The 25951-nt window shown below is 38.1% G+C and overlaps 1 protein-coding gene across 5 annotated transcripts in view; it reads right to left on the bottom strand.

Moving 5' to 3' along the window:
• Nucleotides 1-25951, bottom strand: part of LOC131034701 (uncharacterized) — a 234047-nt gene that overhangs the window by 108643 nt on the left and 99453 nt on the right. For 3 of the 5 annotated variants that reach the window (XR_009103870.2, XM_057966307.2, XM_057966382.2), the window contains exons 5-7: nucleotides 6546-6623; nucleotides 5814-5911; nucleotides 5202-5275 (exon numbers count right to left, since the gene is read on the bottom strand). Coding sequence is in view for 4 of the 5 variants with exons in the window: in XM_057966307.2 (XP_057822290.1) it covers nucleotides 5202-5275; nucleotides 5814-5911; nucleotides 6546-6623 (250 nt within the window). In the remaining variant the exon portion in view is untranslated. The remainder of the gene's footprint in view (nucleotides 1-5201; nucleotides 5276-5813; nucleotides 5912-6545; nucleotides 6624-25951) is intronic. The other 2 variants (XM_057966440.2, XM_057966504.2) reach the window with 1 other exon arrangement.

Below are 25951 nucleotides of genomic sequence, written 5' to 3'. Positions count from 1 at the left end.
CTAATTGCTATTCTATCAATTTCTAACTACTCTCTATCTACTAACTGCTTTCAACTATTTCTATATTATCTCTCTAACTTATTGCTAATTAGCCTTTACAAATGAAATGCCTGGGCTTATATAGTGCCCACAATACAATTTGATGGCTTAGATCAATTCAAGATCAATGGCCAAGATTCAACAATGAAAACCCTAATTAGGGTTTGTTACAACCATTACATAACATTTAATGCGTGACCAATGATAAAATTGTATTGCTTGGACACATGTCCCTTCTAGAAAAATCGACCAATGGATAGCCGGGGTAGGTACATCGGAGTTTGTGCCACCTTCCATGAGTTAGGTACATTGAATCTGGACATGCTGAGGTGGACCGCACTGACTGGAGGAGTGCTGACTAGGATGCCACCTCATCTGACACTTGTAGCTTGCTAGATATTCAATTTGATGTCGTTGAGAGGCTATCTTTAATTAACTCTTGTCCCAACTCCTTTTGTCCTTGATTTGCAAGATGATGATGTACCTCGCCTTGGAATGCTGGATTGAAAGAGGTCGCCCCTGTCCTAGCTTGATCGTCCCGGCGAAGATCGTCCTTGATTCGGCTTGATTTTTCTTGATGAGATCTCCATTTGATGCCTACACAACATTTCAAAATTAGTACCATGATTTTGCACTACATAACATAAATTAGAGAGCAAATTTTAGGAAACTTAATGATAAGTCCTTTATTAATCATTTCCTAAAAACGACTATTGAGCTATGAATTCAAAATTTCAAAATTTCAAAAATCTAAGCTATGACGATCAAAAACTAAAACAATAAAACAAATATCGCCATACCTCAGCTGAGAGCTAACTCTAGAATGCAAAACAAGGAATTTGCCTAGGCAAAATTAATGTTTGAAGCCTTTTCCACGTGATCTTCAAGCGAACGTCCTTCCTATCAACTTCGTCACCCTTGGGTCTTTGATGTGATCTTCAATATTTTTGGCAAGTTCGCCTTAACTCTAACTTCAAGCTCGCACTCCCCTTTGAAGATGTTTCGCACCACCTTTGCTTTCTCCAAATCGCATGTAAGAGATGATTGAATAATGATTTAAAAATGAAATTAACACCTCCCCTATATAGGCGCTCACCTTCACATTGACCCTAGGCCGACTTTGCCAAAATGAGGCAATTAAAATGATTTTTAAATAAATAACAAGGGCCGACCTTCATAAAATAAACTCAAGCGCTCAACTTATTTTTATAATTAATTAACTTTATGCCTTTAAAAGGCAAAATTAATTAATAAATGTTATGCGTTATTTTTAAATGCCACTTAATTAAATTTTCAAGACCTATCGGATTTAGCATTTAAAATAAATTCAAAAACTTGTTTGAACGCCAAAATTGGAGAATTGGGAAGAGTACAAACCTCATCGCCCTGGTCCCTGACTGAGGGACAGGAGCGATCCATCAACTTAGTCTTGATCCTTGTGTTTTTGACGTTCAAAGTTTTCATCCTTACGTTGGTATTGCCATTTTCGCTAGGTCCTTCAAGCTTGATTGACTTGTTCTTGCAAATGAATGTCCTTTAGATATGATATCGCCCTGGACCCTTGGGGAGGGACAGGAGCGATCTTCATGCTTTCTCCTTGATCTTGCATTCTTTGACCTCCAATCTCTATCATAGGCGAAAAATAACATTGTTTCTTTACTCCACGCTTGCTCCACTTGATTTTTACAAGGCATATTTGATGTTAAGAGGAATATCGCCCTGGTCCCTTGGAGAGGGACAGTAGCGATCCTTGTGTCCTGGTCTAAATTCGCCATCTTTCCATCTTTGTTCTTCGTTCATTGCCTTTTAAAAGACGTCCTTGATCTTGTGTAAACTTGCCTTGACATGCATTTGAAGGAAAATGAAGGATCCTATGTAAATCGCCCTGGTCCCTTCCTGAGGGACAGGAGCGATATAACCTCTTTGTTCAATTTGGTGATCGTTTAACGTTTGAAACCTTTGTAAATCATCTTCAAATGACACCTTATACCTTGTGTGATCTCGAAAAACCTTGACTTGGCATGAATTTGAAGGAAAATGAAGGATCCCATACAAATCGCCCTGGTCCCTTGGAGAGCGACAGGAGCGATATAGCTTCTGTGTTCAATTTAAGGATCTTTTAACGTTTGAAGTCTTTGTATATCACCTTCTAATCATGCCTTGGACCTCTTACGACCTTGCAAAACCTTGACCCCACGTGATTTTTGCATGAATTGGCCAATATAATAAACATCGCTCTGGTCCCTTGGAGAGGGACAGGAGCGAACTTCAAGTCTTTGGGTTCATGCTTGCGTTCTCCAACATGCAATTGTCCTCATCGTGTAAAACGTAGTCTTTTTGATCCCCTTGGTCGCTTGACACTTGCTTAACTTTTGAAATCTATGCCTTTATGGAAATATCGCTCTGGTCCCTTCTTGAGGGACAGGAGCGAATTAGATGTCTTGGTGCAAATCCTTCATCTTTGGCAATTTTTGATGCTTTGCGCTTGATGGAGATGTCTTAAAATGTCTTCACCACCTTGTTCTTCGTCTTGGAGTGCCTTGAATTTGGAGGAACGACAATATAATCATTATATCGCCTTGGTCCCTTGGAGAGGGACAGGAGCGATCCTGCTCTTGTGGGCTTCATTTTACTTTATCACCTTCAAAATTTATCTTCAATGGTCTCGCCATACTTCATTTCATTCATTCATGCCTTGAGATCGGTTGTAACTTGGCAAGAAAATCATCTAAAACAAAAATCGCTCTGGTCCCTTCCTGAGGGACAGGAGCGAACTTGGGCATTTAGGTCCCTTGTTGACGTTTCATAATCTTCAATTTATCTTCAACGAGCTCAAGTCACATCTTTTCTTGCCTTCAAACCAAAAACTTGCTTGATCTTCGTCCCCTATGAAGGATTTCGCTCTGGTCCCTGGGAGAGGGACGGAAGCTACAAAGAACTTCGCCCTGGTCCCTGACAGAGGGACAGGAGCGATTTTTACATCTTGGGTCATTCTCCTTCACGACGGTACTTCACGTTATATTCATTTGATAAAATGCATCTCCTTGGACCTCTTCAAATCGTCAAGTTGTCAAAATCCTGCAAGGACAAAGCAATATTTGATTTTAAGCTTCGGTCCTTCACTGAGGGACAGGAGCGAAATTTGCTCTCTAGGCCAAATCGTTACAATTTTCATCAAAAAATGTCTTGGCTAAGGAAGATATCATCTTACTTAATGCTATGAATAAAAGTTAATGTCCAAAAAAGGTCTAAAATTGTGCATATAAAGAAAATCGCTCTGGTCCTTCAGTGAGGGACAGGAGCGAATTTGACCCTCTAGGCAAAAACTTCATCATTTCATTGTTTTTGATCAAGTCTGGATGCTCTATCATGCTCATTTCGTCCTTCACCATGCCTTTGATGTCTCAATTCGTCCAAACACGGTCAGGAATAGCTCAAATAAGTATTTTCGCTCTGGTCCCTTGGAGAAGGACACGAGCGATTCGCCTTGGACCCTTGGAGAGGGACACGAGCGAAATTTGACTTTTCGTACTCTCTATCAGGATAAATTTTATGGAATATAACATTTAAGTATTCTTCTTTCTTATACTTTAAGTTATATTCCATATATACTTTCAGGATGTTTGAGAGTGGTTTCAGACCTCCAGGAGTTATATTGCAAAATCTAGTTTTTGGAGGTTTTTTCAGTTTCCAGACTTAGTCAAATTTCAGGATCAGGACATTCCAGACTTAGCCAAATTTCAGGATCAGGACCTCACTCAAGCCGGACTTGCTTATCCATGTGATCCCCTGGGCGACGTTCAAAATGCAAAGGCTAGCTAACAAAACCCTAAAAAACCTAAAGAACAAACCCTAAAAAGCAAAAAACATGGGTCCCCATTTGCAATGGGGCGATGTGTGAAAACGTCACAACAGGTATATGAAAGAATCAATAAACTGGAAAAAATAGCTAAGCAGCAAGAAGAGCAGGGAAAGAAAGATGAAAGTAACTAGGAGCAGTGGAAAAAGGTTATGGACGAAAAAGTGGAGAAGCTGGAAGCTCGGATCAGTAAGCTTGAGGAAGGAAAGACAGCCATGAAGAACTTCTTGATTATGATTTCGGATATCCTTAACTCTGTGACCAGGAATATGGAGGAAATTGCCAAGTACCTTGATGGCTCCAGTACTTCCAACCCTGTTGTGGACCTAGATGTTGATGATGATGCTATTGAGGCAGGGAACGTGGATAGTGCTCCTGGTGGTGCGGCCAAAAGCACTACGGCGAGTATGAAAAAAGTTGCCTTGGCCTCTTCCAAAGAAATCCCAATGCTCAGGGATAATATCAAAGAAATGCAAGGGATTAGCGGAAAATTGGCTAATGCCCTTAAAAACATTAAGTAATTTGTCTTTTTTATGTTTTGGCTGGATGTTGCTGGTTTTATTGGGCTTTTATGCTGGCTTTTGCCCCAGAACTTTGCTGGTTTTTTTGCAAAATGTCTTTTCTTGTTTCTTAATGCTCTTATCTTTTAAGGATCTCTTGTAAAGGGTTTCAGGGTCCCTTCAAAACCTGTTTTTCCTGTAATCAAAAACAAGTACGATGGAGAAACTCTGTTGTTTCATCGCACAATTCACTCTGTGCTCTTATCTTCCTCTTACAAATCTCACTATGATATAAACCAATTATGATTTCTCATCAAAATTATGATTTGATATTTCACATTAAATTATCAATTACCAGTTGTAATCTCAACATTTAATTTTCTATACTTTCCGCAAATTCTGGTTCTTTCAATATATTCTTCATATAAAGAATATATAGAAACAACCATAATTTGCACCTGGCTGAACTTGAGGATTGCAATTCGTGGGGATGACACCAGAATCTATGACAGGAACAGAATGAAAAGAACATTAAGGTTGGTTTTAACTGGTCCTTTACTAGAAATATATCCCTCTTGTAACCCTGCAAATCCTAAACCCATGCTACTGAAGTATTTATGAAAAGCCAAAAAGACACATAACAATTGGATGATTTAGTAAAATAGAGATTAAGCCAATGTCACAACCAAATATGAAAATCACTAACACGATATGTCCTACTTCAATAATGAACCACTATCTTCTTTATGAAAACTGAAACATAATTATGGATTCAGATTCAAAGATACACCCTTTAAACTTACGTATGTAAAGTACGAATGTGTATATCCCTATCATAGAGATCAATGCTTTTACAAAGGCTGCGTGCAACTGCCACCTAAACATTTCAAATACTTAGTAGAGTTAAAAAAAAATACAACATAAGAAGCCTAACAGCAAATTCATTTCCATAATTAATATGAAAATACACTCTTTATTTCTATTAAAAATAATCATCACTAAATTAGTTTCACTTCATTAAACTTCTGTTTGTTGCAAAATTAATCATTCCATTTCTTTCAACATGTGTGAAACAAAATCGCTAACATCAATTTTTAAAATATCTCAATTCTCTATAAGAGTAGACATTAAATATCACTATATATATAATCCTACTGCCAATTAGAAAAAGATAAGAAAATTTTGAAAATCCCTTCATATAAACCCCAAATAGAGATACAAGAGTATAGACAGAAACAAACTTCAACAGCACTCTAAGCTAATGGGATGATTTTATCCCTATATTTAAAAAGTCCTTCAAGCAATACAAATATATCATTTTGTGCATGATCAAAAATCTAGTGGATGTGATTTACGATCCAGGTGAACATCCTACAATTCCATTAATCAGACTTTAAGGATAGGGGAATAATCACCATAGAATTTTGACTAGGATTGAAGTTGATCCCTGCCCAACCACCTTCCCCAACTCCAGAATCCTGGGGTGAAGCTGTATATGTTATTCGTTCAGCATCTGTCCAGGTTTTGCTTCAATTAAGTCACAATAGTGGATCCATCATTTGACTCGTGACATAACAAATCCAAATAATGAAGTTTTAAATTAAGAGGGTGACTGTCTTTATGCCTTGCAGCTGTCACCATCCTCATTCTAGCTATGAATATTTTGTGAAAACACAATAAGAAAAAAAGAAAGATGAAAATTGGCTATCATTAGTACTAATTCACAAGAAAAATTAACATTGAAATGAAAATTGTCTTTATGCCTGACAGCTGTCACCATTCTGGTGCTATCTGTAACTATTTTGTGAAAACACAAAAAAAATAAAGGAGCAAAAGGTCTGAAAACCTAGGAGCAACAATAGATTGTAAAAATAAATGACTTGCATGCATTTTGGAACCATTACAAAATGCAATTCTATAAAAAGGATCAGATCAAACAGAAATGTAGAAAGGACAAAAAGAAGATAGCTCCTTTTCAACTCTGCTTTCCAGATTTAAATTGCACTAAAGAGAAAGAGGACTGTTTTTCCTTGCTTTCATCACCATCTGACCAAATGTAAATGAGACAGGAATTTGTGACTTTTGGCCTAAGCAGCATATAAATAGCATTTACATTTAAAAAGTTTAGAATATTAAAGTGACTTCACCTTCAGCATCTGACTCCAGTGCAGATACAATGATGTTGCCATAAGAGTCCACCGTACCCAGCAAAAACTGCCCATCACCTGAAAACCATTCAATATTTTGTAATGCAATCAAACAAGAAAGGAAAGATAAGATATATTATAGAAGTAAGCTTTACCTTTTATATGCATCAGTACATTTAGATAGGACAACTGGCATTGCCAAATGGTTTCCTATTTTGAATTAAGGTTATGTCACATAACTTCCACAGGCAATTCTATATACCAATTTAAAACTACAAGACCTCTCATTCTCACACTAGTATGAATTTGTTAAAAATTCATGGATTTTCTCAGTCTTCATGGTTAAAACTTAATAGTAAATATAACAGGTCTCAGATTAAACAAGACTATGATATGATGCACCAGGTCTTCATAATGTTCTATATTGTTGTCTTGATAGGGAGCCCAAGACATGATCTGACATTCACTGAAAAGAAATGTCACTTATTCTTCCTAATTGGCAATCAAATTGAGTCATAAGCACATATAATTTCTGTAGTTAGTCTGTTTTGAACTTAATAATTTGTTCATATTTGTTTTGCTAAATTATTTTGTTAGTTCCTTTCTGGCTTCTAGGTAGTTGCTAAGAACTAGTTGGAAATGGTTATCAATTGTTGTGATCTAACTAGAAACTGTAGAGCACTTTAAATAAGTTTCTCATATTCAAAGAAGGCTGTCTGATTTTGTGTGCGGCTCAACTTGGTCTACATTTTCATGGTGAAGGCACTACCTTAGAATAAAGCAACCCATGTTCTTCCTCTACAATCTCTTGGTATGTTCTGTAATGTTCTATTTATATTGCAAATGGTAGTGTGATAGTTTTGAAGTGTTCCCTATAGGGAGTCCGGTCAGATTCATAAAGAATCAGCATCAATGAACATTGCCCATTGACAACTACACCAGAAACCAATGAAATCAATGTCATTAAGTCTAAACAAATTGAGAAAATATTAAAGCAGACTCAAAGGATCAGACCATGAGATCAAAAGATACCTTCAACAAGTGGAACAAGAATGCAGAAGGCCATAGGAAGAAGCTGCCTCTAAAAATGTGATGTCCCCTTTTCCTCAATGACCACACGAGAGTTGACTAGCCTAATTCATGTCATCCCGATAGGTTAATTAGGGGATATAAGGGATGATATGCTGGTCACGTCATTAATTTCTATTAGTGGAGAAATAAAGGTGGAATATTTTTTATGAGATCTTATATTATTATTTGGTGAGAAAAGTTACTTTATGTTATAAAATAAAATTATAAAAGTAAAGTGACTTTATAAGGAGTAAATAAAATAAAGTGATTTTTAATCCCACATTGAGAGTGGAAGCTCACCAACGGTTTGGGAGGTCTTTATAAAGGAGCCTCATCCTTCTCCAAAGGGGATATTATGTGATTGTTTGATACTTGACATTTCTCGAGTTGCTGGTGTGACAGTGACAGCCATTTCTTTGGACGAAACCCCTTGGATATTTGTAGGTTGAACGGAAACCCAACTCTACTTGTGAGGTGGATTCAGTAAGAGTTCATCATTGAGCTTATTTGCAGAATTTTGGACAGATTTGTGGAAGTTCCAGCTAGAGTTTGGACACATTAATGGAGCCATTTTGCAGATTGAAGGTTACATGAATTTATTTGATATTTCTAGCTTGGGCAATCCCTTGTAGGGCATGTTTGGAAATGATTGCAGAATTGGGTGTGTTGCATGTATTGTTCGTAAATTTCTGAGTAATTGCAGCATCAAATGCTATTGTAATAAGTGCCAAAATTCACCATTCCAATACTAATAAACAAGGGTTTACAGTTCCATTGTGAAAATTCTGTTATTTATATTTAGTGCATGTTCTTATCGTTGCATGCACAAGAATATTCAAGATGTGAAATAAACACCAAACATATATATAAACAAATTCATAAATTCCATCAAAATTCAGTCAATAGGATATTTCAAAAAATTCATCACTCAAGTTTCGGAGAACAGCTGAAAATTGGAGCCAAAATAAAAGATGAAGCAAAAATGCATAGTCGCAAATGAAGGAATTCACACATCTTGACTTTGAAAAAACAACTTACATAGGATTAATATATTGAGTCTGAAGCAGATTTTACGCCAAAATAATACACTTATACTATAATATTCCAGCACTTCACATAATATGAATTACAAACAAATATATAGAATATTTCATATACTTTATTGAACTTCCTAAAAGACTTCTCTAAATATAATGAGTTGTTTTCACAACTCAAATCCCTATAGTCTCTCATGCAATTAATAATATATATTATCCTATAATATTCTAACCAACCACACTAATAATATTATATTCTAACAATAATATTAAGTTGTTTGTCAACAACTTTATAGCTAACCTAAACGCTCATGTGAACACAAATTCCCAATACCCACCCTAGTGTGAACATGGGGAGAAAGTACATCACATGAATTGGAAACAAAATTGTATGCCTATGCATACTTTTAGGTCTGCATACTGCTATCAGGATCTTGCTGCACCTGATCACCTACATACCAAAACTTATCTCACTTTCACTTCCAATGAAATCATCACTGGCCAACCATACTTCTAAGAAGTACAGTCAGAGGATCTCTATAGCCAGCTCCTCTCCTATACAATTGTTTATAATATCAATGATATATGTATTCTCCTCTTTTCAAACTTACTAGGAAAATGCTTACAATGTTATCAATTGTATCCATTGTTGTTGAGCATTGCGACTCGATCTCTAGCAAGATAGGAAGTTATCACTGCCACTAGAAGTTATCCTTGACTTTAATCGATTTAGTTCATGTAGTTTTGTCACTAAAACAATTCTACAACCACATCGTTAATAACTAAAGAGAGATTGTTGAAAGTCCTTCAACCTCCTATGCCTCTATCCTCCAATAAGTTTACTACTTATTTAGCAAATGTGGACTTTAAGTACAATCTTAGGATTCCCCCCATAACATGGACATTACATGCAAGCAACAATCCGTCCAATTACAATTGAGACATTTTTTATTATTATTTTTTTATGCTTTTATATTTTGACATAATTGAAATATAACTATTTAAACAATTGATATTACAAAATCAAATAGCTAACAGACCCTATATCAATACCAAGAATATGGCAACACAATGAAGAGGCACGTACTTGAAAGATTGAAGCCATTCAAAGGACCCAAAACATGTGCATCATATCCACCAAAAACCAAAATTAAATCTGGTTTGAATCTATGAGTGCCTAATCCAATAACTTCAAAAAATAGACAATATAGCTTGATAAGATTCCTTATCTCCAATGTAGGATTTGAATCTCAAACAAGGTGGTTGAAAATATTAAGTAGAGGAGGAAATGACTATCAATGATAAGATAAATAGGCATCTTCTCATGTGGATTAGAACTAAGTGCCACCTAAAGAAAAACTATGAGGCTCGAAAGATCCATCTCAGCAAACATAATGACTCAAACTCGCAACCTCCGATTGTTGAACTCAAATCCGAATGTGAGGCTTGTAACTATGTAATATGAGTTGGCAACAAAATGTGGAATAGACCTTGTTGCATATTTAAGTCCAACAAATACTATCATATACCCTCCATATTTGGTCATTAGTTCCTCTCTCAATATATTTTCCATTGTAAACAAAAAATTACTCTCAAGGGAGGCACGACATCCAAAAGAAGCAGCCACAATGATTTAGAGAAATTAATTATGTGTGTAAAATATAGTAATCGAAAGATATCAGCGTCAAGACACAATAGATTATTCCCTTCCGAGTCGAGGACAAATCCTAACCAAATGATGAGGTTAGAGAAGAATAACCTCAAATTCTAAAGAGCTTCACTAATAATTATCCAAGAAATGGACCAAACATACAATCAGAATCAGGCTAGCACATGCAAAAACAACACAACACCTTTCTCACAAATAAAGCTCCCACGAAGGAAACTAAAACTAAACAAACCAACTAACACTTAAAGACTCAAAGCAAACAAACTTATTGGCCAAACGACCCAAGGCAAACCAACAGCTAAGCTAAGCAAACCAAACCAAACTAAAACAAACAGAAAGGAAACCTACTCTAAAGTTATGTACAAAACTCCTAGAATGAGCAAGACTCAAAAAGCCTAAATATGTACAAGACCTCGCATGATTTCTCAAAATGTTCAACGGTAACAAGGCATGAGTCATGGTTCGAAGTTTTGCAAATTCGTCCTTGAATTTTGAGAAATGACCTTCCACTGTGCAACTCTCATACTCAATCAAAACTTCATGGAAAATCAAAAACTAAGTTAATTCATTTGGTCAATGGTTAACCCACACAAAACTTGTTTTTCCTAAATTTCCATAATCAAATTGATAATCCTCAAAACTAGTGGTAAGGAAGTAGACAACTTGGAGTGCTTCGTCCTTGAATGGAGATTCTTGCTTACTATCCACCAACACATCAGGAGGTCATAGTTGTTGATGAATCATTCCTTGGCCATCTACTCATTCCTCTTGAGACCTCTTTAGAAATAGACTCAGCACCACTTCAAATTGTTCTACACTCTTTGCCTCCATGGTGACAACTTGCTCATCATTTTGCAAAAACTATGTATCTTTGTCCAGCTCTGTAAGCATATCTTTGAAAACTAGGGCCTCTTTGATAAGTCGATCTTCACCTATCTTCCCGAGTTGTTCTTCAAATACAATTTGTGGTTGTAGCGCCAACTTGAATCGCTCTTCATTCCTTGCTTCTATTGTGACAATTTGCGTATCACTTTGTACTTCCATTTGTTCTCCTCCAAGGATGCTTGAACTTTCCTCTCTTAGGGCATTTGAATCTTCTCCTTGTTTTGATAAAGATAAACAGGTTTTACAGGGACCTAAAACCCAAAGTATTACAAACCAAGGCCAGCAGCCAACCAGACAATAAAACTAAGCAAAACAAGGGACAAACCCCACACAGACCGAAAGCCAAAAAAACAAAACAACTAAACCAAAAAACAGGGCAAAGCCCTCAACTAAGACAGTGCATCAATTCACCATTTTTCTGAATAATCCTCTTATTAATTTTCTCCACATCCTCCATGATGAATCTGGAGGTTCCCTGGTCCTGGCTCCGCCTCTTGGTTCTAGTGCAAGGACCCGAGCTATTCTTCCCACCAGCAACACTCTATGCACCCTTCGAGGCATTCTTTTTCTACTTTTCCCCCAATGGAGGGTCACTGGCAATGGTCCTGGTTCTATAATCAGTCATCATGGAATTAATTGTTTCCTAACCATCAGCACTATTGTTCATCGCCTGCCTACTAATTTCCACCAGATTGTTCAAGTTTTCCTTGATCTCACTCACATCCTCTTCCAGCTTCTCAATTCTACGCTCATGGTCAACCTTTCATAGTTTCAACATCTTGAGAAATTTGCTGGATCATACTCGTGATCTTCTCAGTTTTACTGGGCCCAAGGGATTCCGTGAAAGTCTCAACAATTCCTTTAATCCCATCTTTCAGGGATCCAATTTCCTTATTCACCCACTTCTAATAGTTCTCTTGACTTCTAGTAGCCTCTAAAAGCAGATTTCCTAGCACCCTCTCCTCCTTTTTCTAGCCTTTATTTTCCTTATTCACAAACCCTTGTTTCTCATCATCCACATTGATAGGGATGTCCAACCTAATCTCGTGGTCCAAGACTTTGGACCCACTAGATTTGCTTAATTTCATTTTCTTTTTGGTGGGGGGCTCCAAGTCTTGCATTTTCCTGCTACTGTTAGTTCCTGGGATCACCATAAGCTCCCCTTCTTTCTTTGGTCTATACTCACGGTCCTCTGTATCCTTGATATCATGCCAATCCATGGCAGTACCACTGTCATCCTCATCCATCTCTATATCAGAAACCAACTGCACATTAGGGCTAGAGGAGGAAATGTGGGTTTTATCCTTGGGGGAGGGTTTCACTTCATGAGCTTGGGCATATTCCATAATCAACAAGATAAGCCCTTTATGAATCACAGGGTTATCCTGGTTTTCAAAATGTTTAACTAAACTATTCTCCAAGGACGAAACCAAATAGAAGGGAATGGAAATAAATCTACCATGCCTAAAATGATTTAAGATAGGAAAATGATGCGAGAAAATGCTAGCATATCTACCATCCAGGGTGATGTACCTCATGATGAATTCTGCCATATCCACCCAAAGGGGAATCAACTCTTTCCTGTTATAGCCACCGTCCGCCATTTTCATAACCCTCTGTCGTTCCTTTTCCTTATCATAAAAGGCAGCTATAGCCTCCTCACCCGACTTCCTGTCTCTATAGAATTTCCTGCCTTTCATATCCAGACCAGTAACAGTGGCAACTAGGTTTTCGTCGACTTGAAACTCCGCACCAAAGGCAGTCAGCACACCCTTATTCCAACCTTTAACAAAGCTTTCCGTAACAATGGCAGAATGACCATGCAGTCTCTCCAAAAAGGGCACCATCCCATCGTAAGAAATTTCCTCCCAAACCTCCTTATTCTTCTGCCACTTATCATAGGTTGTGGGTTCAAACCTATTCTTTTCACCTCCCTTCTGTAGCTCGACCAAATCAAACAACAAGACTCCAGAAAAACCAGGAGGAAAACAAACCAAAAACAGGGCAAACTAAAAGTTCTAAAACTTCTCAAAGTGGTAATAATTCGAAATACCACCCCAACGGCTCCCATCCCATCATAATCTTTCATCATAACTTTCATTGGAAAGGCCGAAGATCTCGACATCATTTCTTGCCTGGTCGCACAAAGTTTTCGGGAAAGTTTCCTTTCCTCTCCACCATTTAACCCCCATATTACCCACCGCCAAGTTGGCCAAATGATCCGTCGGTTTGTTTCCTTCCCGGAAAACATGCGAGGTCTTGAAATCCTCCAGAACGGCTATCATTTCAAGGCAATCCTTGATTAAGTTTGAAATAGTCCAGCTAGGCATCGTACATCCCTTAATCCATTTGACAATGTTAAGCGAGTCACTTTCTAGCTAGACCCGTTTGAACCCCTCCTTGCTCGCCATGTGTAGTCCTATGTAGGCGGCGCTGGCCTCCGCAAAATGGTTAGTCTGGGTGCCCAAAGGAAGCGCCACCGCCGAGACCAGCAAACCCAAATGGTTCTTCGCCACTCCCCCACAGCTAACCGGCCCAAGATTTCCTTTGGCCGCCCTGTCGATATTAATTTTGATCCACCCCGGAAGGGGCAGATTCCAAGAAACATTCTCTTTGGTATGTTTAATTTTATAAACAGGGATAGATATATTCCAACATATCTGCCACCGCTTGATAGTATCCCATTCCTCCTAGCTAGACTCAAGAGGAGGATCATTTTTCCTACAAGGACAGTAATTAAGAAAATTTTCCTCAATAGCATTCCTTATTCTGATAGCCACTACAAGAGCAACAGACTCCATATCTCTGAAAAACCCTATTATTTCTTTCCTTCCACAAACCCCAAGCAATATGAGGTAGGGATAAGTTCCATAGAATACCAATCACATGGTTGTCATAAGGGCACTTCCATTGGAACCAAAAGTTCTGAATAGAATCAGGGGGGACCCAAATAATATTCCACAGGTTGAAAAAGAAGGCCCAAATCTCCCTAGCATAGGAGCAATGTAAGAGCAGATGATCAACATTTTCAGCTTCTTCTTTACATAAAAAAACATCTATTAGTGATGGGGATCCCACGTTTATAGAGATTATCAATGGTAGAGATCTTGTTTTGCATGAATAACCAGAAGAAGATATTAACTTTGAGAATTAAGAGTTTATTCCAAACTCCAACGCAAAAGGGGGGAGGAGAAAAAGACCTAGTGATGATTCTGAAAGCATCTACAACCAAAAAATGCCCCGAGGTAGAACCATTCCATATAACCACATCTTCCACCAGAGAGGATGGAATGATGATCAAGTTCAGCCAAGAAAACAAAGGAGACAAAGAAGCATCCAAGGTTCTGAGGTCCAACCAAACTCCATTACTGATATAATCCGCAACCCAAGTTCCAATCAGATTAATGCATTTCTCTTTGAATTGTGAAGCACACACAGAATTAGACAAAGGTCCCTCTCCTGTCCACCAATCATCCCAAAACCTTATATTTCTACCGTTTCCTAGAACCCATCGGCTTCCCTGAGAAATAATGGAAGAGGATTTAAAGAAGTTATTCCAAAGATCAAAGACAAAAGTCGGGAGGGAATAATTTTCCAGCATCCTTTGGAAACCATGAATTTGGTATTTGTCATTGAAAATATCAATCCATTTATTGTTCTCCTTTAAACATCTCCATAGCTGCTTAGCCATTAAAGTTCTATTAAAGTCTCTCAAATGTCTAATATCCAGGCCTCCCCTATTTCTAGGCAAACAAACTTGATCCCAGGTGACCAAATGAAGCCTACTCTTGGATTCCAAACCCGACCAAAGAAAGTGGTTTTGTATTCTTTCCACTATATCAGCAAATTTGGTCGGGATTTTAAATACTCATAGCATACACGGGAAGGTTCTGAAGCGAAGCCTTAATTAACTGAAGTTTACCCGCTTGGCTTAACAAAGCTCCTTTCCAACCAGCCAGCTTCATTTGAAATCTATCAATTAGACTAGACCAGAAGGAATCCGAGGCAAGTCCCTCACACAAGGGCACACCCAAATACAAATCAGGGAGAACACCCATCTTGCAGCCCAAAATATTGGCAATCTTCATTTTTCTATGCTCCGAAGTATTCATGAAGAAAATGGAGCTTTTAGAGAGACTGACTTTTTGCCCCGATCCTTTCTCATAAGTATCCAGGATAACTTTAATAGTATTTGCTTCTTTAATTGAACTTTCCCCCATCGGTAGCATATCATCAACAAATTGTTGGTGGGAGCATATAGTAGCTTGGGAAGAAGGTCGTAAACCCCTTAGATTGCTCTTCTTGACATCTCTCTAGATAATTTTGCTAAAAGCTTCACTCATCAGAATAAAGAGAAACGGGGAGAGAGGATCCCCCTGTCTAGTACCCTTCGACGTGGAGAAGAAACCAAACGCCCAACCATTGACCAAAACCGAAAATTTGGGAGTGGTAACACACTAATTGACAAGCTGGATGAAATGGTTACCAAAACCAAAGGATTGAAGCACTTTAAACAAAAAATTCCAATTGACCCGATCATAAGCTTTGAGGAGATCCAGCTTCAACAAGAAGCCCGACTTCTTATTGACAAACAAAGAATGGATATTCTCATGGACAACAATAATAGAATACAAAATCACCAAGAACAAAACCATTCTGATGCTTCGAAATCAAAGAAGGCAGCAAATTTTTTAGCCTAAACACAATGACCTTGGTAAAGATTTTATAGATCGAGTCACATAAACCAATGGGTCTAAAGTCTTGAAAGGAACAGGCATCAGGTTTCTTAGGGATCAGGACAAAAAAGGTAGCATTCAGTTCCTTAAGAAGCGATCTGGAACCAAAGAACTCTCTAGCAGCATCCACAACATCCAATCCAATAATCTGCTAGAAAGTTTGAAAAAAGAACATAGGGAAACCATCAAGGCCAGGGACTTTATTACCTTCAAAGGAAAAGACCGCAGCTCTAACCTCGAGATGAGATAGGATTCTGGTTAGCTCCTTATTCATGTCCTGGGAAACAGTACAGCTAAACCCCCACAGGATCTCATCTTGAGCATTAACATCAAGAGGGCCATCATCCGAAAGAAGAGTGGAAAATATCTAATGGCTTCCTGGTTCAACTCCTCCTGCTTATCAATCCAGCAATGATCCACTAAAATTTTATTGATTCTGTTTGAGGCCCTATGTTTGAGGGTAGTCATATGAAAAAACTTTCTGTTTCTTTCACCAGATTTGAGCCATAAAGCTATGGACCTTTGCTTCCAGAATTCCTCCTCCTTAGAGATGATATCATGAATCCTGGTAAGTAACTCAATTTCTTCGTCCATAACCACAGGATCATACCCCACATCTTGAACCTAAGATGGACATCATCCAAATCATTCTTAAGCTTCTCTTTTATCTGAAAACTATTGCCGAAGGAAACTTTATTCCAGAGTTGGATATTGGACTTAATATTGGCTACTTTCTTAGCCACTCTAAACATCGCAGTTCCCTGAATGTCAACATTCCACCATTTAGAAATATTGTCATGAATATCCGGAACTAAAAGCCACATCTTCTCAAACCTAAACGGGAAGGCCTTCCTCTCGGTCAAAGGGAATATACTCAAACAAATCGGGAAATGATCAAACCCAATTCTGGACAATGCATTTAATCTACAAGAAGCATTACGAATCCACTCAAAAGAAATAATACATTTGTCCAGTCTGACTTGGATAAGGTCCCCCCCCACTTCTTTTGTTGGACCAATTGAATTTAGCCCCAAGGAGATCAAGGTCTAACAAACCCAGAGAATTAATCATATCCACTAAGTCCTACCTACTTTCATCTGAAACAGGCATCCCACCAACCTTTTCCATACTAGATAATGGGGTATTTAAATTCCCCAATAGAATCCATTTCTCATTTGGGAAAGCCATTCTAGCATTAATGATACAGGACCGGAGCATTTTTCTAGCATTTTTTTCATTTGGGGCATAGATAAGAGAGATGATCCAAGACGATCCATCAGATAGACTAGTAAATCTAGTGGCAATGTGATTAGGAGAGGTAAAGACAACCTTACCCAAAAGTCGTCTAGGATTCCACAAAGTGGCAATACCACCAGAAGCCCCATCAGCATCAGCACAATGAGTTTCGCACTCTCCACAAAAAGCCAATTTGATCTTTTCCACTCTACAACCAGGCATTTTGGTTTCTTGAACAAGAAATATATCCGGCTTGTGATCTCTAACCAGTTTGGATAGAAGATCATGTTTGTGGGGATGATTCAATCCCCTAATATTCCATGAAACGACTTTCATTTGACTGGATGGGTGGAACCAATCCCCATGTCCTGTAGTGTTCTCTGGACTCCATCAGCAATGGAAGCCCGACTATGCTTGTCTCTGCTAATCGCATTGGGAGGCCTCCCCACTGCCCTCAAATCAGACCCACAATCCGCCATTTGTTTGTTTCTAGTCTTAACACCACTAGAAACCGGTGTTAATAAATGACCATTTGGGGAGTTCCTTTTTTTGTGCTTAGTTTTTACCTCAATAAATGGATTTGGATTATCATCATCCTGGGTCACATCATCGGTAATGTTTGAATCCGATAAATTCCCAACTTCAACAACAAGGTGGATGGAAGGATCCTTTACCCTATGAACCTCCATCACAAACTTATCCCCATTAGAAATCTCCTCAAGCTTCAAACTTCCCCCTGCATCCCCCCCCCCTCATTCAAGGGATCCAAGTTTGAAAGATTTGGATCTGGACCATCCTGAACACACGGGATATTATTCATTCCATCCATACATGGAGTGGGATCCAAGGACAGGGACTCCACCAAATACACCCCCTTTGTCTCATTTTTCTTCTTCCAGGTCCTCTTAGGCATAGGCTTAGAAGGGCATTCCTTGGCCCAATGACCAACTTTTTTATAATGGAAACAAGCAAAGGGAATAGATTCATACTCAACTTTATGAACCCATCTGCCCAGTTTAGAGAAGAGGTCAATCTCCTTCGACAAATTAGCAGATTGTTTAACATTCACACAAATTCTAGCATACACCAGACGCCTCTTCGCAGAGGTCATTGGGTCAACTGAAAGGAGCTCACCAAAGCATGCAGCAATCCCAGAAAAGATTTATTCGCCCTAGAAGTCCATAGGCAGACTTGGTAGCCGCACCCAAATAGGGGCCTCATTACATTCCCATTCCTTCGGGTTAAAGCCTAGTTCCCATTTCTTGAGAGCCAACGATGATTTGCCTAACATCCAAGGACCACCCACTAAGACAGATCGAATGTCCTCCTCATAGGCAAAGGAAAAGGAGAAAAAATCATTAAACATGGTTACCACATCAATCTGACCCTCTCTCTTCCATTTACGGGACACCCAATCTCTAACAGCTTCAATATTAGGTCGAGGGCCAATAAACTTGCCAACCAGGATAGAGGCCAGATTAGCCATATTCCTTTCTACGATACAATCTGGAATAGAAATGGAACAAGAACCAGACTCCGGCTCCACTTTATCGGGAGCGGGCACAATAGCCTTGCTTTTGAGGTTTGACCCAAATAAAGTAGACCATTTTCTATTGCAGTCCAGAGATCCCGATTTCCTAAGATTCTCCACAGACTTTCTGGGACCCTCCCCGCCACAAGGTAAAACAGAAAAGTCAGCTTTTTCTTTTGGTGGTACCAGCAAGGTGCCCCCATCCCAAAACCCGTTGAGACTGCCATCAGAAGCTTTAGATTTTGTTTCTCCCGTGGTGGAAATCACGTGGGAACCTCTAGAACCTTCATCACCCGATATTCCCACTCCAGCTCCATTCGAATTCAAACCAATCGCTCCAGTCGTTCCCACTATTCCTGCCTCTCCAGCCGCTCCCATCCTATTGTTTGAATCTTCTCCTTGTTGAACAACTAGATGTTCATCAATTATTTTTTCCTCTTCTTATAATCGATTTGAGTCATTCCATTCTTCCTGATTGATGAAGCATCATGTGAAAATGAATCACGACAATCCTTCAAGTTGCTTATGCCTTTTGCTAAGTTCTCAATTTCTTGATGTTTCTCTTTCATTATAACTTGATGATCTTCTTGCTTCAACACTTCCAAACCTTGATCATCACCTACAACTATTTTGCTAACACATTCTCCTTTTGGTAAAAGGTACGCAAAGTTGTCCTCAACTGCGATGCATTCATCACCAAGCTCAATTGTGCTACCCTCTTGTAATAAGCCATCCTCACTGTCAGATGATGTGGTAACACTTCCTTCTTTTGATACCAAGCTGATTTGTTGGAGGTTATCTTCATAGCACTCCCTATGGTAGTTCCTCATTGCACATACTCAATTGTTCCAACAATCCCAATTGACACTTGAGTTGCTTAATGGCATCCTTACATGATAAGCATATGAATTATGAGTGAGATGCATTACGTATCCTACACCAACAAGATAGCAAAATATGTTACACGCATAAGTCCTCAAAGCTTAACTAATTCTTGAGAATTTCCTTGAATTTCATAAAAAAAATCACCTTCACCATTTGAAACTTTTGGTTCCGCCCTTGCAAACGCTACCAGTTCATGTATTTTTGAAAAGGAAATCTTCTTTTGTAACGCAAACTCTATCCTTGACAAAAATGTTAAACACTTCAACTCACCATGCCTGGTAGTCTCATGAATTCTACATCTTCCTAGGAACGCAAATTGAGATAAACTTCGTGGATGCAACTGTTTATTCAAAGTCTACCCAAGCAGAAGAATATCAACTTGAGGTTTATCTTGGCCACAAGAAACATGGGACTTCTGCTCATTCATTGAGAAATCTATTTTTTGGGGGATTTTCTGATTTTTTATTTTTTTGGATTTTCAACATATAACAGATCTAGCATATCTCAATTTTTGCTTTTAAAAGATCATTTTGGTTCCAGCCTGCAATAGATTTGAACACGAACGACCTCCTTTCTTTTGCAAATCCGGTTGATGATCCAACTTTCTCACCTTCCTTCTTGTAGTAATTATATTGGGGAGCGTAGAGGAGGGTGAAAGAAATCTTAAGATAATTACTCCACCTGATGATTCTCCACTTGAATTGATAGGCTTTGGCATTCACACATTCAACTGTTCATACATTCATCCCCACCCTCCTTCTAGTGCCAATTCTATTGATGTCTTTTTTATGACACCTCAAACACAGAATAAAATACTAAGTATTCTATCATCTCTTGAACAAGGAGACCTTAAATGCTAAGCTTCGTGAACAAACAAGGCAACCCCAAGGTTTACGATGTAAAGAATTGACTTTAATAATGGATACACTTGTGAATTGATGTGTTTTGCTGATTATCACAAAGGGGCTTGCGTTTAGTTGGAATGTGGAACACTTAACTTCTCAAACAAAGAAATATTAAAAGGGGTAAAGGGATAGGAAATCTAATCTAAGACCTAACAATGCAAGAAATGATTGATGACTTAGTGAAACCAAACCAAGCTTTGCTTTGCCATGAGGAAACAACTACACAAAGATGGTGCAATCTCCTAAGGGTATGCAAATGATTTTCATATCAGTTATACACATCAACACCATGAACAATGAGCATAGAACAATTAAAGTTAAGCTTTCAATTAAGTTCAAACTAACCATGCACTGCAATTTGCAATCAATAAATCACAAATGGTATGAACATATAGGCTTCACCATTAATCAACAATAAGATATTCCATTCAACTAATCAACTCCATGTAAACAAATCTTAATCTACCTTGAGAAGTAGAAATCATGCAACATATTGAAACAACACAAAAAATCCACCACATCTTCAATGAAATCATATGTATTAATTCCACCATAGCCTTGGCAACGATTCCTGGTCTCCTCCTCCTACTCTACTCTAAATCTATTCCTACTATCAACTATTAACCTTTACAAATAAGAAGGCAAAGCCTTATATAGAGCTTGAATTACATATGAAGGGCTAGGATTGATTTGAAATCGACGACCAAGATAAGGCTAAGAAAACCCTAATTGGGGTAGTTATAAATACCACCAACATTCATTTAATGTCCCCCAAAGAGAAAATTACATTGCTTTGAATGCACATCCTTTAGGTGAAGAACCAATGAGAAAATAGAAGTTTTTACATTGAATTTAGTACCTTCCACATGTATAGTTGTTGATGAGTCAGGTTCATTGAACTTGGACATGTCGACATGGCATCACTTGATTGGTTGATGATGATCAAGTACCACCTCAGCGTAGATATCTCCTGATAATCAACATTTTCAAGCCTTTGACTAATTGTGATGATTCATATTCCGAAATTGCATCATCTTGATCAAGTTTCTAACTTCGATTAACTCTTCTGAAACTATCTTCTATCCTTGATCACATTTAACTTTACTATCTTCATGTTTGGGAATCCTCCTCTTTGGGACACATTTCCATCGTAAACTGCGGAATCTCAAATTACTTCCCTCCTTGACACTCTTTGATCTTGAAATTCCTTTCCTTGGACTTGGATTCCCTGATGTAGTTTTTGATTTGACATCTCCCCCTTGAAGCATAAACCTTGTCTCGATGTTATCTTGGGATTCTCTGTGATGTAATTCAATCCTTCGTGTTGCAATGTCTTCGATGTCTTTGATCCCCTTGTAGAAGTTGTAATGTCCTTCCACGTGGTTTTCCTCCTTTGCATTGTTCAATTGCTTCCTTCGAACCTGAGCTTTGAGCAATCCTCCATGTTGATGAGTTCCTTCCTTTGATTTTGGATTTCCAAAGGAAATCCAAGGTCGTTATAGAGTCTTCATTCATGATAAAACGATGTCTTGAAACACCTCCTTGCATGCCTTGATCTTCTTGAGCGTCTCAATGAAGTGTGAATCTTGACGTTGCCTTGAAAGGTCTCATCCTTTGGAATTTCTTGCCTTGTCATCATTGTGTAACGTCCTCCTCTTGGATTCACCATTCAATTCCTCTTGAAATTGTTCATCTTGATATGCTTGCAAATATTGTCATCCAAGTTGCATCTTCATCTTTTCTCAAACTTGAGCCTTATTCCTCCTCATAGCATTGTTTCAGTTCCTCCATGTGGTGAAGTCCCTCATTCCACAATCCATGCACCTCATTGCTTGCATCAAACCTGAAAAAGACAAAGAAAACATTTAAATCTTGATTATGAATGAAACCCTAAGTAAGAAAAAGGCAAGATAATTCCCAAAATTCACTTCACAAAACCCTTCAAAACCTAGAAATGACACTTAGGAGCTTTGGAAGTGATAATCCAAATCTGGAAATGCATTTTCAGGTGTGGAAATGTATGAGTTCTGGTCTGATTTATGCTTCCCATCAGCTGGAATTCGTTTGGTAGTGACTGAATTCGTCCTGTAATCAGATTTTCTCATCTAAATTCGCCTTCTTTAGTGTTGAATCTGATTTCATTTTTCATTGAATTCATACATGTCTGCTGGAGTTCGCACCCTCTGCTCCTAATCAGGCTTGAATTATGCTTTCAACTTGTTGACCTTTCTGCCGGAATTCGCACTTTTCTGCTCTGCTTATTGAATTCCTTTGAATTGCATTTGATTTGATGAAATATTTCATTGAATCTCTCTTTTATATGCGCTTGCAAACAACTCACAACTTGATAAAGGAGTCGACTAGCTTATAGTTTACAATCATTTCAAGCCGTTTCAAGGTCAGCAAGCTGAAATCATTTATTTTGTTTTTTTAAATTTGAAATTTCCTCATTCAAACCAGGTCGGCCAGCTTTTGCTCATTGGATTTTATTGCATTGGATGCATATATATATAGGTAGGCACTCATTCTCTCCAAGCATATCTGACTGCAAACAAATCAAATAAATCTCTGCCCTGCACAGCTGATTTATCTTATTGATATGCATCTCATGGTGGGATTTTCACTACTCCAAGGACTAATAGGTGCACCGCTTACATGCACAAGAACTATTAAGGCAGGTTTGAAGGGATGGAAGGGACAAAATTGAGTGCAAATCCACATTGGAGAAGGACCAGGAAGGGCGGAATTTCAAGGTAATTAAGGACTACACCGGGTGCATATGCAAGGGGGTAAAGGACTGCTGGAAAAAATCGCCTCAACACTAATGTAATTCAGGTATAAATAACCTCCAAGGTCTGCAATTCGCACCTAATTTGCTGGACATAATGACTTCCAAAGTCTCCTAAAGTTCGCTACAGGTCTGACTGAATAATTCGCTTCAAAAAATGTTGAATCGGCCCTTAATTCACATCACAACCTGATAAAAATAGCTTTCAAAATCTGCTCCTCCAGTTCGCTGTGAAGTCTGCTCCTCATGTCGCATTGAATGGATTGCAATTGATGATTTGAAATGAGGTCTAGACCTCTCCTTTATAGCACTCGCACATTTGAAATTAACCTTTCTTCAACTAGGTCTACTATAAATGCATTGTTTTATTTCTTTTAAGTTTTAAATCTCCATCATGAAGGTCGACCTAGCATTAAAAACTCCCTTTGCGGCATTAAGAGGTAAACGTGGACAAAGGGGGCGAGCTAATCCTTGAATTGATTGGATAAGTGGGCGCTAGGAGGAGTAAGTTCTAGACTATAGGTCCAGATTGAAAGGTGCTATCAACATGTAATCAAGAACCTCCTTGAGCGCTCCTTCAACCAAACCAGGAATTATTTCAACTAAGGCAAACTTGCAAGAATTTATCCAAGACACCTAGGCACTAGAGACAAGGCATCCTGGACTATGGGGTGCTAGAAACACTCTAACATGGAATTCCAAACAATGAGCAAGGTTGCACATGAACTTACAAGCACTAAAGTGAGAAGTGCAAGGAATGTGGAGCGCTAATCCTAGGTATGCATGGACAAAATATTTTGTGAAGAAATTTCAAGTGAATCTTGTGGATTTTCTAATGAAAAATGATCTTTAATTTGCAAATCCACATTGAGAGTTTTCTTTTGAATTTTAATTTTAAAATTTCACACTTCTCACAAGGATTTGAACTTGAATTTTACATTTTTGACTAAGGATTTTACAAAAAAAATTCTATTTTCCCCTCTTGTCAATGTCAGAACAAGGATTTTTCCTTGTCCAAGCATTGAACTTCATCATTTTCCACAATTGATATTTCAAAAATCCCAATTCCTTAACAACTTGTCCTTGACACCTCTTTTGCAACATTTTTTGCAATTTTCACAATTTTGACAGCATTTTGCAACATTTACAACATTGACAAACCTTTGACAACTTCTACAATCTCCCACAATCTCACCCTTTGACACTAATTGTCAATCCTGATGCTCAATCATTGATTCCAAACTCAAAACTTGAATTCCTGATTGGATCACACCCTAAGAGCGAACTTTGCACTCTAAGTCATTTCAAGGACTGATCAACACACTCCTTTCGGGCTAACAAGACAAAAACCCTTCTCACAAACAAAGGCTAAAAACTAAAACTATTGCCAAGCTAAAACTAAGCAAACAACTAACCTAAGGAGCAAAAAAAGTGGGGTTCCCCATTCGCAATGGGGCGTATGTGATTACAACACAACACAAGGGACTGCACGAGAAGTTAGGGCAATACGATACTACTTTACAAATGGTAGAGAGCTAGAGATTATGATGACACTGGATGTCCGAAGCAATAATTGAGTGTAAACGTCAACATGATTGAGGTAAACAAAATGAAGAAATAATGACAGTAACAGGGGCCCAAGCAAAGCCCTATGCAGCAAAGAAAAAAGACTACACAAAGCAAGAGACAATGTGGAGCATGCCATTGAAAATGTATGGAACCACCCAAATGAACATGAAGGTACAATAATGAACTGGTAGAGAGAGATTAAATTATTGCAAGACATTTATTATAAAGTAATCCCAAACATAGGAATGTTGTATCCAAATACTATACCTGAGAGGGATCAGACAACACACCTACTGCACATATAGAGCATGAAAGTGTGAATAATAAGGACTATGCAATCAAACCTCCATTGTCAAGTGACCAAGTCATTAATGCCATGCTCCTTACTATGAATTTGGTAAGGATGCCAATAATAGTACATATGAAGATTCTCTTAAAGAACTTGAAAAAAACAATTATTAATAGTGGATCTGTACTTATAGAAGATACTTGGTGAAGCCTACGCAAGTTAACTATTTGGCCACCACACTTCTAGTTGGTAGGAGCAGACCAAAAAGGAATAGAAATGCTCCAATTCTCATATCATAGAAAGTAATAATTGGATTTCAAAATTTCAATTAAACTTCATTGACATCTCATTACATAAGATCGTGTCTGATGCATTATTGAAAAACTAGGACTCAGCAAGCCCAAAAAATACGACTTGGCAAAAACTCAGCAACTTAAAAAATTTGCTTAAATTTAATTAGAAACACTTTTTTTTTGCAAAATTCAACGACAATATGTATCCAATGAGTACAAAAGAGTTTTCTATTAAATTTGATTGATTTGAATGTAAATCAAGTACAAAATTGCATCCTCATGTGGAATCCTAATATAATAATTGTTTGCCACATACGGGTAAACGATTAAATGCAGAAAGTAAATGCACAAAACATAATGGAAATATATTATAGAACCAGTCTCTGTATTAATTCAACAGTCGATGTACATCAAGTGCTTATAACATCACACCCAGATACGACTATGATGATCCTACTTCGAACGAAAGGTATGCAATATATACTACCCGAAGGGTTGCCACCAACCGTCAC

Source organism: Cryptomeria japonica, chromosome 11, assembly GCF_030272615.1.
Source record: "Cryptomeria japonica chromosome 11, Sugi_1.0, whole genome shotgun sequence".
Taxonomy (NCBI): domain Eukaryota; kingdom Viridiplantae; phylum Streptophyta; class Pinopsida; order Cupressales; family Cupressaceae; genus Cryptomeria; species Cryptomeria japonica.
Note: the sequence above shows the minus strand (reverse complement) of the source record. Positions and strands in the feature narration are given on the sequence as shown.